The sequence below is a fragment of the Pan paniscus genome, chromosome 18, assembly GCF_029289425.2.
Source record: "Pan paniscus chromosome 18, NHGRI_mPanPan1-v2.0_pri, whole genome shotgun sequence".
NCBI lineage: Eukaryota > Metazoa > Chordata > Mammalia > Primates > Hominidae > Pan > Pan paniscus.
The window spans coordinates 2,680,109-2,699,622 of record NC_073267.2 but is presented as its reverse complement, the minus strand read 5'-3'; the positions used below and the strand labels follow the sequence as shown (position 1 = coordinate 2,699,622).

At 64.8% G+C, this 19,514-nt stretch overlaps 1 protein-coding gene across 2 annotated transcripts; it reads left to right on the top strand.

Moving 5' to 3' along the window:
• On the top strand, positions 1-19,422 carry CASKIN1 (CASK interacting protein 1). Of its 2 annotated transcripts, XM_034940938.4 has the most exons (20): positions 1-275; positions 6,248-6,299; positions 6,436-6,533; positions 7,041-7,186; positions 7,286-7,381; positions 7,462-7,592; positions 9,151-9,259; positions 9,338-9,446; positions 9,540-9,634; positions 9,788-9,905; positions 11,204-11,305; positions 11,413-11,501; positions 11,577-11,661; positions 11,744-11,835; positions 12,670-12,780; positions 12,864-12,965; positions 14,691-14,829; positions 15,046-17,052; positions 17,329-17,749; positions 17,945-19,422. In XM_034940938.4, exons 1-20 carry the CDS (start codon positions 182-184, stop codon positions 18,039-18,041), a joined length of 4,293 nt encoding a protein of 1,430 aa, XP_034796829.1. In that variant the 5' UTR covers positions 1-181; the 3' UTR covers positions 18,042-19,422. The 2 variants fall into 2 exon arrangements, with proteins under 2 accessions (XP_034796829.1, XP_034796830.1); XM_034940939.3 differs by lacking the exons at positions 12,670-12,780; positions 12,864-12,965 and having other exon boundaries at positions 75-275.
• Positions 19,423-19,514: the final 92 nt, after the last annotated feature.

The window sequence follows — 19,514 nt, the reverse complement described above, 5'->3', positions numbered from 1 at the left end:
TGCGCCGGGAGCCCGAGCCCAAGCCGGAGCCCGAGGAGGGCGAAGGGGCGGCGGGCGGCGGGCGGCGAGGAGGCGGCGGGGGAGGCGGCGGGGGAGGCGGCCGGTGCCGCGGGGCCGCCGCCGCCTCTGAGCCGCGCCGAGCGCACGAGCGCAGCCGCGTCGCTGCGGCCCCGGCCGCGCCATGGGGAAGGAGCAGGAGCTGGTGCAGGCGGTGAAGGCGGAGGACGTAGGGACCGCGCAGAGGCTGCTGCAGAGGCCGCGGCCCGGGAAGGCCAGTGAGTGCCGGGGGCGCGGGGCGCGGGTGGGAGCTCCGGGGGCCCCTCCCCGGCGCGGAGCCCCCTACCCGGCGCCGGGCGGGGAGGGGACGTTGTCGGGTCCCCGGGGGCGGGGCGGGGCCAGCAGCGCCCAGACCCTTGGTTCGTGCCCTCCATCCGCTGCCCCCAGCACTGGAGATGGGGCGGCCCCGAGAGCCGGCCGTCACCGTGAGCCCCCCAGCGGGCACCTGGCGGCACCCGCCTCCCGGGCCGCGGGCGTTCGCATCCCTCTCTCTCTACCTCTGTCCCCCTCCCTTCCCAGGCTGCGGGCTGACAGCTGGAGGTCTCTGCTGGGGCCTTCAAAGGGCGAGGCGGATGCCCCCCCCACCACACGCACCGGGCAGACAGGGAGGGGGCCCCTGCGGCGAGGGGCGACCCGGGAGCTGACAGTCCCTAGCAGAGCCCCTCCCCGCCCCACGTTTAATAACACGCTTTGCAGGGAAGGTGGGGGCAGGACCACGCTGGGGGTGTGGCTGCCCTGGCATGGCCGGTGGGGTGCCATTTACTGATGGGAGAGCAGAGGCCCAAGGTCGCCCAGCCCAGGGCAGGCTGGACTCCAGGCAGGGCCGGCCTGGGGGCAAGGGCTTGGGGCCCTGCTCAGGCAGGCTCCAGCAGAGCCGGGTCTCCAGCTTCCCTGCTGGGAAAGGAGGCCATGAGGGAGTGGGGGACCACCACTGGCCATCCCCAGCTTGCCCTATGGCCGGCCCCAGGAAAGGGCTGGGAGCTTGGAGCTCTGGTCCCAGCACTCATCCTGGCTCAGCGCGTAGCCTCCCTGGGGGCCGCCGGAGATGGATGGATGGGCGTGTGGACCAGCCGCGTGTGCGGCTGCGCACGTATAGCCGTGTCAGTGTGTCAGGGCACCTGTGCGGGCACGGACAGGGCTCTGCAGGTCGGCACGTGGGGTCTGGGCGTCCTCCCTCCTCCCTCCACCCCCACAGACTGTAAGCCGGAGAGTCCCCCTCCCCTTCCTCCAGGGGGATGCCGAGAACTGGGACTGGCTTCTGGGAGGTTGATGGGGGCACCTAGAGTCCCAGGAGGACCCCCTCCCCCGCACTTCACCAGCAGCCCATGACTGGCTAGCTCCTGTCCACTCTGTGCAGTAAGAGAGAGGGGGCACCGGTGCCTTGCAGGCTGGCCCCGAGCTGATTTCAGGTCCGGGGGCTCAGAAAGGGAGAGCTTGTGGGCAGAGGCAGCCTCAGCTGAGCCTGGAGAGCAGGTGTAGGGATTGAGGGAAGGCAAGGTAAAGGTTTCCACCTAGTGGCCGCATGACCTTGGACACAGACAACTCCAGCTCAGTGGACCTCAGTCTCCTCGTCTGTAGGATGGGATGTCAGCCTCACGGTGGGGTCCTAAGACCAGTGAGCCTGGGCACTTGCAGCCCAGGCATTCAGTAAGTGCTCAGTAAATGCCAGCAATGACCGCAGTCTTGGACGGCCCAGGGCCAGGGGCTGGGGAAGTGGGGCCTTCAGCTCTGGGGAGGTTCCTCCTCCCTTCTATTGTGGCCATTCTGGGGAGGTGTGGGGGCTTCCACCCTCACCTGGGTCTCTGCCTGTCTTGCCTGGCCTCTGGGACAGGAGAGACACCTGCCCTGGCCCCAGCTCCTGCTCTCTGACTCACAGGGGCGGGTGTAATAAATCAGAGGAGAAATCCCTCCATGAATTAGCTCCGTCGTCATGGCAACGCTGGCCTGCTTTGGAGTAAGATGTATTTTGATTCAGTAAAGTACAGCTGAGTTTGGGCCACGAGGTGGGGGGTGTCCCGCAGTGTCCTCCAGGGCCCCATGAGCCCAGGGCTGTCCCCATGAGCTTTGCTTCCATGGTCCCCTCTGGTTGCCCAGTCCCTTCCCTCCAGCCCCTGCTCCAGAGTCACCCCAGGCTCAGCCAGCCCCCCACTCGCCCTGCCCTGAAGGGAGCCTCCCGTGCCCGCACGCACACACTTAGCAGCTGTCCTTGAGGGGAAGAGGAGCCTGTTCTGGGGGAGATGCCGGGGCAGGGGCTGGCCTCCTGCTGGCCGGGAGGGACCCACTCTTCCCTCTGACCCGGACCCTATCCATGGAGGCCCCCTGTCCATGGAGGCAGGCCCAAGAATGCCGTGGAGGACACCCCTGAGCACCGAGGGCCAGCGCCCCATCCCCCTCTCACCTTCTAATAGCCCACTGGTAGCTCCCTTCTAGCCTGGGATATGGACTGGACCCCAGAGGTGGGGACAGGCTCAGGATAGCAGTGAGAGGGCTGGTCGGGGGTAAGGGCTTTACTGTCATAGAGTCACAGGGCTTAGGGACCTCGTGGAGAGGGAGGGGGGCTCCTGGACTTTCATCCTGGCCCCGGCCCCCTCCAGCCATGCTCTGCTCCTGCTTCATCCAGAGAACCCGTTTCCAGGTGAAAACAGCCCCCAGCCCCAGGCCCTTCTCAGTTCTAGGACCTTCCTGGGTACCCACTGTCCCCCCACAGGAATAGGGGTTAGCGTGTCCCAAGACCTCAAGTTGCTGCCATCCAATTTCAGCCAGTTTCCCCCTTGAGGAGACCGTAAGTGGGGAGAGGGACGAGATGGCTTTAGTAAGGCGCCCCTCCTCACATGGGGGTGGTCCCCTTCCTGAGGGAGACACCCTCCCCCACTGGCAGATGTTACTTTCTGGGCTTTGACCTCCAGCCTCTCCGAGATTTCAGCCCCTGAAGGTGTGGCTGGGTGAGAAGGTGGTTTCCACACTGGCTGCCTCAGCTGTGGGAGGGAGGACAGGGCCTGGCTTGGACAGTCCTGGGGACATGCTGAGGGCTGTCCACTCTGGAGCTGGGAAGAGCGGGGGTCAGCGTTCTGTGGGGAGAACCTCCTGAGTGTGGTCCTGGCGGGGATGCACGGGACAGTGACACCTGCACTCCCTTTAGCTAATGGCAAGGGATGGTGGTAGGCCCCACGACATAATTCCCAGGTCCCCATGCAAAATGTAAACGCAGGGCCCCTTGCTCAAAAATAAGAATTTCAGGCCGGGCATGGCGGCTCATGCCTGTCATCCCAGCACTTTGGGAGGCTGAGGCAGGCGGATCACCTGAGGTCGGGAGTTCGAGACTAGCCTTGACCAACATGGAGAAACCCCGTCTCTACTAAAAATACAAAATTAGCCAGGAGTGGTGGTGCGTGCCTGTAATCCCAGCTACTCTGGAGGCTGAAGCAGAAGAATTGCTTGAATCCGGGAGGTGGAGGTTGTGGTGAGCCGAGATCGCACCATTGCACTCCAGCCTGGGCAACAAGAATGAAACTCCATCTCCAATAAAAAAAAAGAAAAAGAATTTCGAGATGGCGACAGGAGAGCATCCGCAGGCATGGGGTCCTTCTGAGCCAAGCACAGGCCGCACAGCCATCAAGTCGCCTCGGCGGCCAGGCAGGGTGTGGGGGATGAGGAGATCGATCCAGTCCGCAACTGAGCACCTCAGCTGCGCGGGGCACCATTTTAGCCACCGAGGATTCCTCCGTGAGCAGAACAGATGACGGCCCTTGTCCCCTTGGTGCTGGTAGTTGAGTGATGGAGATGGGTAGGAGCAAGAGCAGAAGGAAGTTGACGTGGCTGGTGGTGACGAGGGCTGCAGAGCCAGGCACAGCAGCTGCGGGGCGGGCAGGGTCACTTCGGATGGGGAGGGCATGCTGAGTGAGCAGCCTGTGGGTAAGGATCTGAAAAATGTGAGGGAGGCCGTGGGGTTAACTAGGGAAGAGGAGGCCGCACGTGCACACAGGGCATGTGGAAAGGCCCTGGACAGGGCAGCCGATATGTTGGAGGAACGTCTGGAGGCCTGTGTAGCTGCAGCAGGAATGAGGGAAGTAATGATAACTGAGAGCAAAGCAGGAGCCCCACGTACGGCCACTGTCCAGTCTCAGCCTCCCCTCCTAGCACAGCCACTGTCCATTGTCGGCCTCCCCTCCCAGTGAGACCAGTGCTGCCAGGGGGTCTTCAGGAGAGGCGTGGCAAGATCTGATTCATGTTCTCTCTCTTTTTTTTTTGAGACAGGGTCTTGCTCTGTCACCCAGGTTGGAATGCAGTGAGTGGTGCGATCCCGGCTCACTGCAGCTTCAACCTCCTGGGCTCAAGCGATCCTCCCGCCTCAGCCTCCCAAGTAGCAGGGACCACAGGCACACCCCTCCGTGCCCAGCTACTTTTTTTTTCCTTTATTTTTTGTAGAGACAAGGTCTTGCTATGTTGGCCAGGCTGGTCTTGAACTCCTGGCTGCAAGTGATCTTCCCACCTCAGTCACCCAATGTGCTGGGGTTACAGGCGTGAGCCACGGCACAGAGCCTGACTCATGTTTTCCCAGGGAACCCCGACAGGGTGGGTGTGGAGGTTGGACCGAAGGATGTGGGAAGACCTTGGCGACACCAGTGGGGAGGGGATGGCACTTATCCTGCCAGAGATGCCGGCCTGGACCAGGTTGGTGACAGTGGCTGTGGGGAGAAGGGCTAGGGTTCCAAGTGTGCTCTGGGGATGTCTGGGAGGCAGAGCTGACGGACAAGCTATAGGTGTGCAGGAAAGGCCCCAGGCCTGGCTCCAAGGTTTTGGCCTGGGCCATGGTCAGGAAGGATGGCATTGCCACTAACCAAGAGGGACACTGGTGCCAGCAGTGTCTGAGCAGAGGGGGAGGGGCCGGTGAGGCTGGAGACGCCTTTGCTTGCCAGAAGAAACCCCTGGCTGGAGAGAGCTGGGGGTGGGATTCCTGTACGGCTAATATTAGTAATCGCCACGCACCGAGTCCTGACTCGTGCCAGGCCGTGCACGCTTTATGTCTGGGAATGCTCTCACACCTCCGGGAGGCCCTGTTAGCACCCACGGTTCCAGCTCAGGGAGGGCGCCAGCAGCCAAGGACACAGGCTGGTGAGTGGCAGAGCAGAGATTCGAATTCACAGCAGTCTGGCTCCTTCGGCCAGCCTCGTGGGTCATCAGGGGACCCGCACCCTGTGTCCAGTGGCTGGGACTGAGGCTGGGGCAGCAGGGGCTGCTGTGGGTCACTGTGCAAGCCCTGCAGACAGCCCTGTGCCTCGACTCCCTCAACTCCCCTGCCCTCAGCTCCTGCCCCCACCCTGTCCTGGGCCTGGACAAAGGGGCTTCTGTCCTGCCAGCTCCCCTCTCAGAGTGACTGACCCACAAATGGGTTATGTAACCACGGCCCAGATAGGCGGGGGTTTGGCCCAAGTCTGCTTGGACTAGAGCCCACTGGGAGGGCATCGGTGGGCTTCCCTCCTCTGGCAGCTGGCTGGGGGAGGCCAGGATGCGGGGGGCCCCAGGAGGACGCTGGGGCCCTGAAGGGAGGGCGTGGGCCCCTCTGGCCTCAGGTGCTCCGAGTCGCCAGGGAGCAGGCAGCCGTTCGCGTGAGGTTGCTCAGAGGTGCCAGCCCACTCGCCTGCCTCCCACTTCTGCTCATCCACACTGGCTGTGGCCCAGGGCTGGCAGTGGGGGTGCTGCACGGTGGAGACGCAGATCCTCCCCCAGAGATACCCCCATTTCCGGGTGTTCCAGCCTCCCTGGCCACCCCCGGCCCCATCTGGATCCTTCTGAGAGACAGATTGGGCCGGCTCTCTCCCTCCCACCATTGGCAGGTGCTCAGCCAGTGTCCTGAGGGAGGGGTGTGCGTGCACATGTGTGTGCCTGTGTGGGTGCACAGCCTTGCCTCCTATCCCCAGGTGGGGACAAGGACTCCAAGCCGGAGTCTTAGTACTGTGAACCCCCACATCTCAGGGCAATGGGACACCAAGGCCCGAGCAGCTGGCACCTGGGGCAGGCTGCGGGGCAGAGCTGAACGCGTGAGTGCACGAGTGGACGAGTGAGTGTCTGCAGACAGAGAGCCCAGCAGCTTTGTGCCTGCCGGGGAGATGGCTGGCCCCCTCTCCCTGCCCTCAGGCCGCCTGGAGGGGCTGGCACAGCCTCCCCTCACCGAGTCTCCTTCCATCCCCAGAGCTCCTGGGTTCCACCAAGAAGATCAATGTCAACTTCCAGGACCCGGATGGGTGAGTTCTGAGCCGGGTGGTGTCTGCCTGGAAGGGAGGGTGGCTCCTAGAGAGGCCTAGGTGCCGGGGGAGGGCAGGGTGCCGGGGAGGCCGGGGCGCCAGGGCCTCTGCTCTATGTGTCCTCTGCACATGCCAGCTTCTCGGCTCTGCACCACGCGGCCCTGAACGGCAACACGGAATTGATCAGCCTGCTGCTGGAGGCCCAGGCCGCTGTGGACATCAAGGACAACAAAGGCAAGACTAGCCGAGGGCCTCTGGTGGGGGCAGGGGCGGGGGCAGCGAGGGGGGCTCCCCAGGGCCTGCATGGATCCTTGGCTGAGGTCTCAGCCCAGGGTCTCAGTCTGATTTCAGGCAGGTCCTCCTGGGATCAGGGTCCTGGAGGCCAGGGGTGGGGTTGGGGTGAGGGGTCAGCTCCTAGCACCCCCCAAACCCACAGGGTTGGGCTTGGGGTCAGGGGTCAGCTCCCAGCATTCCCCCCACCTCCCAGGGTTGGCCTTGGGGGTCAAGGGTCAGCTCCCAGCATTCCCACCTCCCAGGGTTGGGCTTGGGGTCAGAGGTCAACTCCCAGCAAACCACCCCCCCCAACCCCAAGGGTTGGGCTTGGTGTCAGAAGTCAGCTCCTAGCACCCTCCCACCCCCCAGGGTTGGACTTGGGGTCGGGGTCAGGTCCCAGCACCCCCCTATCCTCCAGGGTTGGGTTTGGGGTCAAGGGTCAGCTCCCAGCATCCCCTCGCCCCCCAGGCATGCGGCCGCTGCACTATGCGGCCTGGCAGGGCCGGAAGGAGCCCATGAAGCTGGTGCTGAAGGCGGGCTCGGCCGTGAACATCCCGTCTGATGAGGGCCACATCCCCCTGCACCTGGCGGCCCAGCATGGTCACTATGATGTGGTGAGGCCCGAGTAGGGGCGGGGCAGCGGGGGCGGGGCAGCGGGGGCGGGGCAGCGTGGCCTGAGGATGTGCGGACCTGACTGCGCCCTTGGCCACCAGTCTGAGATGCTGCTACAGCACCAGTCTAACCCGTGCATGGTGGACAACTCGGGGAAGACGCCCCTGGACCTGGCCTGCGAGTTCGGCCGCGTTGGGGTGAGTCTCCTGTGGAGCCCTGTGGGGTGGGGCTGGGGAGCCCCACATCAGGACCCCCCTACCCTGACCCCTCCTTCAAGGTGGTCCAGCTGCTCCTCAGCAGCAATATGTGTGCGGCGCTGCTGGAGCCCCGGCCGGGAGACGCCACCGACCCCAACGGCACCAGCCCTTTGCACCTCGCAGCCAAAAACGGCCACATCGACATCATCAGGTAGAGCCGGTAGCAGGGAGGGCCTCAGCCTTAGGGTCCCCAGGGTTCAGCAGCAGCCTGGGGCTCAGGGCACCAGCTTCTGGCTTGGGGATAGGGCGGGAGCAGGCAGGGTCCCAGGTCCCTGGTCAGGCCTCTGGCATGGCCTCCAGGGCCCATGTACAGGATGAGCTGGAGGGGCTGGGAAGGGGGCTTCTGCGACGTCTCTGTCCCAGCCCCACCGCTCCTGGGTGCGCTCGAGGAGGTGCTGAACTTCCCTGAGCCTCACTTTCCCATCCGTAAAGTGGGGTTCACAGCAGCGCCTACACTAGCATCAGACAAGATAACAGCTGGGAAGTCTTAGCACAGGGAGGGCCCTTCAACCGTGCTCACTGTGGGCTGGGTGCCCCGGCGGCTCACACCTGTAATCCCAGCACTTTGGGAGGCCAAGGAGGGAGGATTGCTTGAGGCCAGGAGTTCGAGACCAGCCTGGGCAACATGTCAAGACCCCATCTCTACAAAAAATACAAAAACTAGCCGGGTGTGTTGGCACACACCTGTAGACCCAGCTACTTGGGAAGCTAAGGCAGGAGAATCACTTGAGCCCATGAGGTTGAGGTTGCAGTGAGCGGTGATTGTGCCACTGTACTCCAGCCTGGGTGACACAGCAAGACCCTGTCTCAAAAAAAAAAAAAAATCGGCTGGTTGTGGTGACGCACACCTGTAGTCCCGGCTGCTTGAGAGGCTGAGGTGGGAGGATCGCATGAGCCTGGGAGGTCGAGGCTGCAGTGAGCCAGGATGGTGCCACTGCATTCCAGCCTGGGTGACAGAGAGAGACCCCATCTCTACTTTTTATAAAAAAAGCAGCTGAGTGCGCTGGTTCAAAATGCTGCAATCCCAGTATTTTGGGAGGCTGACGCAGGAGCCCAGGAATTTGAGACCAGCCTGGGCAACATAGCAAGACATGGTCTTTACAAAAACAAAGGCAAAAAAAAAAAAAAAGCTGGGAATGGTCACACGTCTGTAATCCCAGCTACTCTGGAGGCTGAGGCAGGAGGACTGCTTGAGGCTGGGAGTTTGAGGCTGCAGTAAGCCATGACTGCACCACTGTACTCCAGCCTGGGTGACAGAGTGAGACCCTGTCTTAGAAAAAGTAGGCCAGGTGCAGTGGCGCACGCCTGTAATCCCAGCACTTTGGGAGGAGTTCGTGTCCAGCTTGGCCAAAATGGTGAAGCCCCGTCTCTACTAAAAATACAAAATTAGCTGGGTGTGGTGGCAGGTGCCTGTAATCCCAGCTACTCCGGAGGCTGAGGCAGGAGAATCGCTTGAACCCAGGAGGTGGAGGCTGTAGTGAGCCGAGATCGCACCATTGCACTCCAGCCTGGGCAACAGGGGTGAAACTCCGTCTCAAAAAGAAAAAACGCTCAGCACTCAGTGAATGTCAGAGACATGGGGCAGGGCTGGACGGTCCTCAGTCCCCAAGCTGACTGCTGGGGTACCTGGAAATGGAGGCTTGGCTTGGGGGTGCTGGGGCCGGCCTCCTGCTGGAAGGCCCCGCCTGTCCACCTTGCCTTCCCGCCAGGCTCCTCCTCCAAGCCGGCATCGACATTAACCGCCAGACCAAGTCCGGCACGGCCCTGCACGAGGCTGCGCTCTGCGGAAAGACGGAGGTGGTGCGGCTGCTGCTGGATGTGAGTGTGGGGCCCAGGGGCGCTGGGCCCAGTGGGCTGTAGGGGCTCCTGACAGAGCCTCATCTCTCACATGTGCAGAGCGGGATCAATGCCCATGTGAGGAACACCTACAGCCAGACAGCCCTGGACATCGTGCACCAGTTCACCACGTCCCAGGCCAGCAGGGAGATCAAGCAGCTGTTGCGAGGTGGGCCCAGGCAGGGCAGAGGGGCAGTGGCTGGGGCTGGGGCTGGGCCAGATCAGCCCGCAGGACTTGGGGGGCCCCCTCCTGTATCCCCAGAGGCCTCAGCGGCCCTGCAGGTCCGGGCGACCAAGGATTATTGCAACAATTACGACCTGACCAGCCTCAACGTGAAGGCAGGGGACATCATCACAGTAAGCATGGCCCCAGGGGCCGTCTCGGCAGGGAGGGGGCGGCACCTGGGCGTGCGCACCCCAGAACACCCTCCCGCCGCAACTGGGGGGCACTGGGCAGGAGACTCTGCGAAAGGGGGCATCTCCCTGAGCGCCCCCCACCTTACTGGCCAGGTCCTCGAGCAGCATCCGGATGGCCGGTGGAAGGGCTGCATCCATGACAACCGGACGGGCAATGACCGGGTGGGCTACTTCCCGTCCTCCCTGGGCGAGGCCATTGTCAAGCGAGCAGGCAAGTTCCACCCCACCCTGGGGGGCAGGCAGGAGCCCCTGGGCTTGGGGGCTGGAAGCAGCGAGTGTGCTAAGGGTGTGGGGGCCCAGCAGGGCTGGGTTTCTGGGTGCCAGCGTGGGGTTGAGTGGGGAGCATCAGGGTGCCCCAGCGGCTGTCTACTCGTCCGTTCCCACACCTATTCCTTTATGCGTTCTACCAAGCACTGTGTGCTGCCATGTCTGGTTCTGAACTGGCCACTAGAACAGATGGGGACCCAACTCCCAAGGAGCTCGTCCTGGGGCAGGAGGGGGCAGGGGACAGCGAAGTAAACATGAAAGGACATGTGACCTGGAGCACAGGGAGGGCCTGCTTGAGATGAGGCAGTCAGAGAAGGCCAGAGAATGCTCTGAGAGGCAGGTGGGTTCCAGGTGGCAGGAGCTGTGCGTTAAAAGCGGGCGGCGCCAGGCGTGGTGGCTCATGCCTGTCATCCCAACACTTTGGGAGGCCGAGGCGAGAGGATTGTTTGAGCCCAGGAGTTCGAGATCAGCCTGGGCAACATAGTGAGATTCCATCTCTACAAAAAATAAAATTAGCCAAGCACGGTGTTGTGCGCCTATGGCCCCAGCGACTTGGGAGGCTGAGGTGGGAGGATTGCTTGAGCCTGGGAAGTGGAGGCTACAGTGAGCGAAGATTGCACCAGCCTGAGTGACAGAGCAAGACCCTGTCTCAAAAAAAAATAATGATTAAAACAAAGGCACTCAAGTGTTTGCTCTTGGTGAAGAAAAAAGGAAAAAACCAAAGGCGCTGAGGCAGGCAAGAGCTGGGTACATCTGAGGAACAGGAGGCTGAGGAGAGGGACTAGGCCAGGGGCCCAGGCTGTGAAGCCCCATGTGGCGGCTCCAAGGGACCAGGGGCCCGTTTACTTCTGATGGAGGACATGGAGGTTGACAGGCAGGGCCAGCCCCCCACCATGGCCATCTAGCTCCTGAGTGGGAGCCTTGGCTCTAGCTTGTGGGGGGCTTCTTGCCTGCCCCCCACTCCCCAGTACAGAGACTTTCATACCGTCCAGCAATCTCTGGCCCCCTGCCCACAGGACCCCAGGGCCACCGGCAGGATGCCTAGGCTTGGCTGCCTCTGCCTCTCTCCTGCTCTAAACCTCTGGGGTGGGAGGGGTCTTCCGAGGGGCTATCAGCTCCCTGGAGACAATGGTGGGCAGAGAGGACCCCCGGCTGTGGCTGCGCCAGTCTCTGTCCTGCCTCCCCTGCGTCAGCACCCGCCGTTGCTGGCCCAGGACTTAGGAGGCTTTGCTTGACCCACAGGTTCCCGAGCAGGCACTGAACCAAGCCTGCCCCAGGGAAGCAGCTCATCGGGACCCTCTGCACCCCCAGAGGAGATCTGGGTGCTGAGGAAGCCTTTTGCAGGTAGGCTGGGTCCCTGAAGGGCAGAGGTGGCAGGACTTCCACAAGGCACCACCGTGGGGCCAGGCAGGGGCCGGCACTGGCCTCATCTTGCTCCCTTGTGCTGGCAGGTGGGGACCGAAGCGGCAGCATTAGCGGCATGGCTGGCGGCCGGGGCAGCGGGGGTCACGCCCTACACGCGGGCTCTGAGGGCGTCAAGGTAGGTGGGGTAGTGGCCGGGGCCAGGGTGGCCAGGGCTGGGAGCAGGCGACAAGCTGGGGTTTCTGGGTTGCAGCTCCTGGCAACGGTGCTTTCCCAGAAGTCCGTCTCTGAGTCCAGCCCGGGGGACAGCACCGCCAAGCCTCCGGAAGGCTCTGCAGGTAAGAGCAAGGGTGCTGCCACGCAGCCCGACGGAGGAAAGCAGCCCGACAGCCCTTGTCCCCCACCCACTCTCGTCCTCAGGTGTGGCCCGGTCCCAGCCTCCAGTGGCCCACGCCGGGCAGGTCTATGGGGAGCAGCCACCCAAGAAGCTGGAGCCAGCATCGGAGGGCAAGGTACAGGGCTTGGGGGTGTTCTCAGCGTGGGCTCCGGGGGGAGGCTGTAAGGCCGATGGGCTGATGGGTGCTTACACGGCCTGCCTGGCCTGGCAGCGGCGGGGTCGGGGGCATTGCCAGGCCAGACCCTCTCCTCTGTCTGTCAGTCTGTGCGTTGTGTGTGTGTCCGCCTGTGTGTACGGGTGTCGTCGTTGTGCAGGCTGTGCGTGTGGGCCAACCTGTGCCTCTGTGTGTGCATGTGTGTGTGTGATGGTGTGACTGCGAGCCGGGCACGCGTGTCTGTGTACAGGTGGAAGGGGATGGGTATGAGATGGTGCAGCGTGTGCATGGGCACGGCGTATGGTGTGTGAGTACACTCGTGTGCCGGAGAGCTGTACGCTGCTGGCTGAGTCCTGCACGGTGGAGGAGGCAAGGTGCCCCTGCCTGTGGGCACAGAGCCCACCTTCCGGTCCAGCCCGAGGCCCCTTTCCCAGAGCCCCCTCCCAAGGGGCCACACCACCTGCATCCCCAAGATGGCGTGGGGCGTCCCTGGTGCAGGAGCAGGGGACAGTCAGGGAGGCGTGTGGCGGACAGTAGCAGCACCCCCGCCCCCTCCCCCCACCGGTGGAGATCCCAGAAGAAGGCGGAAGGGTGGAGGATGCTCCAGGAGGCGCCTCCGGGACCGCGGACTGAGGATCACTCACGGGCCAGGCTCACCGGGGCCTGCTGCAGATGGAGCAGCGGACAGCGGACACAGTGGCTGCACGGCTGGCCGGCCAAGCAGAGAAGGAGGCACTGTGGTGGCAGGGCGCGGCCGGGCAGGCGAGCCTGCAGTGGGTGCCTTGTGTCTTCCAGAGCTCCGAGGCCGTGAGCCAGTGGCTCACCGCGTTCCAGCTGCAGCTCTACGCCCCCAACTTCATCAGCGCCGGCTACGACCTGCCCACCATCAGCCGCATGACTCCTGAGGTGAGCTTTCCACGCGCCGCCAGCGCCAGCTGCGTCCCACAGATGGGCCCAGCCCCTAGCTGACAAGCCTCCCCACTGCCTAGGACCTCACGGCCATTGGTGTCACCAAGCCGGGCCACCGGAAGAAGATCGCAGCAGAGATCAGCGGCCTAAGCATCCCCGACTGGCTGCCTGAGCACAAACCCGTAAGGCCACCTGCATCCCAGGGGCTGGGCCCAGGACGGGCAGACAGACAGACAGACAGAGAACCTGCCTCCCTGGCCACAGCTCCCACCCGCCCTCGGGCTTGAGGGAGAGGAGAGTGGAGGATGCCCTGCTAGCAGGGAGCCTCCCGATCAGCCCCTGTTCTGTCACTGGGGCAGGGGCAAGGTGATGCTGTCCAGGGGTCATCGTTGCTGAGGAAGCCTGAAGCCAGGAGAGTCCCCTCCCCACGTCCATGCTTTCACCAGGACTCCCTCCACACGCAGGCTGCCCCACAGGGACCCCCAGCCACCAAGCCTCCAAGCACTGCCACTCACATGCAGACTGCAGGGGGCCATGCTTACGACCTATGCTCACAGGCACCCAGGTACGTGCCAGCCACACGCCTGGCAGGTGTGCATGGAACACCCTGCAGGTGTCCACCAACTTGTGTGCGTGCACACATGCTCCACCGCACGTGTGGCCCTCACCAATAGCTGACACCCCCGTTCTCAGCGATACCTGCACACGCCATGGCCAATCGTCATTAACACGGAGGTGCGGCCGGGCGCGGTGGCTCACGCCTGTAATCCCAGCACTTTGGGAGGCCGAGGTAGGTGGATCACGAGGTCAAGAGATCGAGACCATCCTGGCTAACACAGTGAAACCCTGTCTCTACTAAAAATACCAAAAATTGGCCAGGCGTGGTGGCGGGTGCCTATAGTCCCAGCTACTTGGGAGTCTGAGGCAGGAGAATGGCATGAACCCGGGAGGCGGAGCTTGCAGTGAGCCGAGATTGCGCCACTGCACTCCAGCCTGGGCGACAGAGCGAGGCTCCGTCTCAAACAAAGCAAAACAACAGGGAGGTGCCTGTGCAGTGGGATGGGTTCCGGGCCTGAAGAAGGTGGGCCCAGGCCTAGCCCAACTGAAGCGGACTCTCTGGGCCTCACACTGAGCTCTGGGCTCCCAATGGGAGAGGCGATCGGTGGCTGTCAAAAGCCACCTGGCGCGTGGGTCTGCACTCACCCTGCCTTGCCTCACTCAATTGGTGGCTCGGGGGTCCTCCTAGGGGTCAGGTCCGGGTCCCACGGGCCTTGCCGCGCACCTGGGGGTGGCTGAGTGTTCAAGAGCAGTTGCATGAGTGAATTCCAGCTGGAAGTGTGGACGCCTGAATGCCGCTCGGGGAGTGATCGGGTGTTTCTCGGTGCAGATTGCTGTGGGTGTTGGCACGTGTGTGTGTTGTGGCTGTGTGGCATGTGTGTGGCCCTGTGTCTGATGTGGGTGAGAGGTCAGAGTGTGAAACAGGATGGGGTGCCGGTGCTTGTGCCTGGCTGGGAGCGCAGCGTGCAAATCATGTGCGTGTTCCTGTACCAGGTGTGGCCCCGTGCGTCTGTGTCCATGACTCTGGGGTGTGTCTCCCCATGGTGCTGTACTCGTGGCTGCCTGGCCAGGTGGGAAAGTGCCTTCTTCTGCCCCCCCCCGACAAGGGTGTCCTGTGGATGTGGGCAGCCGTGCGTGTGTGCACATGTGTGTGATATGCGGCATGCAGTGTCCGGTGCCTGAGCCGAGGCTCTGCCTACATTTCTGGTGCCAACACCTCGGCCTATCCGTTTGTCCTCCTGTCTGTCTGTGCCCTGCTGGCCCGGTGACCCCTCCTCCTCCAGCTCCAGGTAGATGGGCAGGGTGCGGGCAGCCAGCCCAGGTGGCTCCTCTGTGTGTCTGCTCTGTAGGCTAACCTGGCTGTGTGGCTGTCCATGATTGGCCTGGCCCAGTACTACAAGGTGTTGGTGGACAATGGCTACGAGAACATTGATTTCATCACCGACATCACCTGGGAGGACCTGCAGGAGATCGGCATCACCAAGCTGGGTGAGGCCCCAGCCCCAGCCCCAGCTTCCAGCCCCAGCCCTCGTCCCCAGCCCAAGCCCCAGCCACCAGCCACCAGCCACCAGCCCAGCCCCAAGCTGGTTCAGCCCCAGCCCCAGCCCCAAGCTGGGCCCCAAGCCCAGCCCCGCCCCGCCCCTAACCCAGCCCCTGCCCCTCCGCCTCCTGGTCCACCTGACCTGCCCCCTGCGCCCCACTCAGGGCACCAGAAGAAGCTGATGCTCGCTGTGAGGAAGCTGGCAGAGCTGCAGAAGGCTGAATACGCCAAGTATGAGGGGGGCCCCCTGCGCCGGAAGGCGCCCCAATCTCTTGAAGTGATGGCCATCGAGTCGCCGCCCCCACCTGAGCCCACACCGGCCGACTGCCAGTCCCCTAAAATGACCACCTTCCAGGACAGCGAGCTCAGTGACGAGCTGCAGGCTGCCATGACTGGCCCGGCTGAGGTGGGGCCCACCGCTGAGAAGCCCTCCAGCCACCTGCCACCCACCCCGAGGGCCACCACGCGGCAGGACTCCAGCCTGGGTGGTCGGGCACGGCACATGAGCAGCTCGCAGGAGCTGCTGGGAGATGGGCCCCCTGGGCCCAGCAGCCCCATGTCTCGAAGCCAGGAGTACCTCCTGGATGAGGGCCCCGCCCCCGGCACCCCGCCCAGGGAGGCCCGGCCCGGCCGCCACGGCCACAGCATCAAGAGGGCCAGCGTGCCCCCCGTGCCTGGCAAGCCACGGCAGGTCCTCCCACCAGGCACCAGCCACTTCACGCCCCCCCAGACGCCCACCAAAACCCGACCGGGCTCTCCCCAGGCCCTTGGGGGACCTCATGGTCCAGCCCCAGCTACGGCCAAGGTGAAGCCCACCCCGCAGCTGCTGCCACCGACAGAGCGCCCCATGTCACCCCGCTCCCTGCCTCAGTCACCGACGCACCGCGGCTTTGCCTACGTGCTGCCCCAGCCCGTGGAGGGCGAGGTGGGGCCGGCTGCCCTGGGGCCTGCGCCCCTACCCGTGCCGACGGCTGTGCCCACACTGTGCCTGCCCCCCGAGGCCGACGCGGAGCCGGGGCGGCCCAAGAAGCGGGCCCACAGCCTGAATCGCTATGCGGCGTCCGACAGTGAGCCGGAGCGGGACGAGCTGCTGGTGCCTGCGGCTGCCGGCCCCTATGCCACGGTCCAGCGGCGCGTGGGCCGCAGCCACTCAGTGAGGGCGCCCGCAGGTGCCGACAAGAACGTCAACCGCAGCCAGTCCTTTGCCGTGCGGCCCCGAAAGAAGGGGCCCCCGCCGCCCCCACCCAAGCGCTCCAGCTCGGCCCTGGCTAGTGCCAACCTGGCGGATGAGCCGGTGCCAGACGCCGAGCCTGAGGATGGCCTGCTGGGGGTCCGGGCACAGTGCCGGCGGGCCAGTGACCTGGCCAGCAGCGTGGACACAGGCAGTGCCGGCAGTGTGAAGAGCATCGCGGCCATGCTGGAGCTGTCCTCCATTGGGGGTGGGGGCCGGGCTGCCCGCAGGCCTCCTGAGGGCCACCCCACTCCCCGCCCTGCCAGCCCAGAGCCGGGCCGGGTGGCCACCGTGCTGGCCTCAGTGAAACACAAAGAGGCCATCGGGCCTGGCGGGGAGGTGGTGAACCGGCGCCGCACGCTCAGCGGGCCAGTCACCGGACTTCTGGCCACTGCCCGCCGGGGGCCTGGGGAGTCGGCAGACCCAGGCACCTTTGTGGAGGATGGCACTGGCCGGCAGCGGCCTCGGGGTCCCTCCAAGGGCGAGGCGGGTGTCGAAGGCCCACCCTTGGCCAAGGTGGAAGCCAGCGCCACACTCAAGAGGCGCATCCGGGCCAAGCAGAACCAGCAGGAGAACGTCAAGTTCATCCTGACCGAGTCCGACACGGTCAAGCGCCGGCCCAAGGCCAAGGAGCGGGAGGCCGGGCCTGAGCCACCACCGCCACTGTCCGTGTACCATAATGGCACTGGCACCGTGCGCCGCCGACCGGCCTCGGAGCAGGCTGGGCCTCCGGAGCTGCCTCCACCGCCCCCGCCTGCCGAACCCCCGCCCACCGACCTGGCGCACCTACCCCCATTGCCCCCGCCCGAGGGCGAAGCCCGGAAGCCGGCCAAGCCGCCTGTCTCTCCCAAGCCCGTCCTGACGCAGCCTGTGCCCAAGCTCCAGGGCTCGCCCACACCCACCTCCAAGAAGGTGCCGCTGCCAGGCCCTGGCAGCCCAGGTAGGTGCATGGGGCCAGCCAGGGTGGGGTGAGGGGGCGACAGGACCCTGCTCCACCTCCTTACTCGGTGGTCTGAGGGGTTTTCCTTTTCTTGGGTTTGATGGAAGCCCAGGTGGTGTGGGAACATGTCCCCAGACCCTCTCATCCATCCAGGGCTGGGGGCAAGGTGAGCAGGGTCTTTCCCGGTCCGCTGGGGAGGAAGCCGCGGGAGGCTGGGGCAGGGGGCGCGGCGGCGGAACTCGTGCCCGCTCGGTGCCAGCGTGGTCCTCCCCGCAGAGGTGAAGCGCGCCCACGGCACGCCGCCGCCCGTGTCTCCCAAGCCGCCGCCGCCGCCCACAGCGCCCAAGCCCGTCAAGGCGGTCGCGGGGCTGCCTTCGGGCAGCGCCGGCCCTTCACCCGCACCCTCGCCCGCGCGACAGCCGCCCGCCGCCCTCGCCAAGCCGCCCGGTACGCCGCCCTCGCTGGGCGCCAGCCCCGCCAAGCCCCCGTCCCCCGGCGCGCCCGCGCTGCACGTGCCCGCCAAGCCCCCGCGAGCCGCCGCCGCCGCCGCCGCCGCCGCCGCGCCCCCCGCCCCGCCCGAAGGCGCCTCGCCAGGGGACAGCGCCCGGCAGAAACTGGAGGAGACAAGCGCGTGCCTGGCCGCGGCGCTGCAGGCGGTGGAGGAGAAGATCCGGCAGGAGGACGCGCAGGGCCCGCGGTAGGTGCGGGGCGGGGCCTGGCGGGCGGTGGGCGGGGCTCGGCAGAGATGGGCGTGCCGTGAGCGGGGATCAGCCGAGGTCGTCGTGCGGTAGGCGGAAGCCGACGGAGATGCGGGCCGTGGGCGTGTCCTGGTCGAGGTGGGCGTGGCCAGACCCGCCCCGCCCACTCACGCCCCTTGCCCCGCGCCCCGCAGCGACTCGGCGGCGGAAAAGAGCACTGGCAGCATCCTGGACGACATCGGCAGCATGTTCGACGACCTGGCCGACCAGCTGGATGCCATGCTGGAGTGAACGCCGCCTGGCCGGGCCCGCCCGCGCCGCCCGGGCCCTCCCCGCACACTGACCTATACCTCAGGATGGGCGCGTCTGGGCGCGGCGCGAGCGGCCGGGCAGGGCCCTGCAGAAGCACAACTCCGGCCCCTGGGCCCGGGCCGGGGCGCCCACCGGGGACCGCCTGGCCGGGGGCTCCAAGGGCTCTTTAGGCAGACCCTGCGCCCGCGGGTCCTCCCCACCTGCTGCTCCCCGTGCAATACCTGCTGGGCCTCCTGCCCGCGCGGGAGGGGAGGGCGCCCCGGGACCAGGGATGGGGCAGTGCACAGCCCGGGCCCAGCACAGAACTGCCCATCGGGACGCCCGGCCAGCCGCTCGGGCGCAGCACAAGGGACAGGGGACCAAGGTCAGGGCCCCCCTGCCCCACCGCACCCCCAGAATATAAGCTATCAAGAGTATTAATTTATTGGGAATGAGCTGAGGCGGATTTCCCCCAGAGAAACAAAAAGGTATAACTTTAACAAATATATATTTAAAGAAAGAAATATTATTGATTCTATAGAAAACCATTTACCAACTGAAAAGGACACGAAGTCTAGCTCCGGACAAAAGCTGTTAGAGGCCCAGGCTGTCTGCCTGCGGTCCTTCCTCCCTCCGGCCAGAGTGGAGGCCCCAGGCTGCTAGCACAGGTGGAAGGCTGGGGCCCGGGGGCGGGTGCTCTGCCGGGGGCTCCTCCGTGCTTCTCTCCTAAGTAAGTTCTCTGCGCCCCAAGAACTCGAGGTTGTGCCTTGCTCTCGGCGGCTGTGTCCTCCTCCTGGCGTGGCTGCGTCCCAGGGCGCGGATGGGTTTGGTGAATGTGGGTGTGTCAGCGTGGCAGCCACGTGGAAGCAGGGCACGTAGCAGGCCAGGCCACGGGCTTGCAGCTCCTCTGAGGGTGTGCCTGGCCCCCTCTCCAGGGGCTGTGCAGGCAGCCCATCCACCCCAGTGGAGTTCCCACGGATGCTTCTGCTCATGGTCCAAGGCTGTGTTGTGTGGTCATTCTCGCCCTCCCTTTTCCTCTCTCTCCTCCTGCCCCCTCCAAGAAGTACTGACTGGTCTCCTCTATCGTGTTTGCTGATCTACAGTGTTGGGCACAACTTTGACGTTTCTTAAAAAAAAAATTTTAAAAATGCCGAAAACCAGCGATTGTGGTGTGGGGCGGGTGGAGGCGGCTGGCGGAGGTGGCGTCCCGGCGTGCAGGGCCCCTTCCTGCTGTCTCACCCCGTTTCCCTGTGAGTGGACGTGCCCAGCTGTCCCCCCAGGCCTCTCCTCAGAGGGCGGCACAGGCTGGGCTCCAGCAGGTGGGCAGGGGAGGTCTGGGCAAGGCGCTGCCGTCGGCTGTCAATAAACAGCAGGAAACAGAGGTGCCTGGCTCACTTTTTGGGGGCACATGTGTTGGGGGAGATGGGACTGGAGGCCAGCAGCTTGGGTGTGACGAGTTGCCTCCTAGCAGGG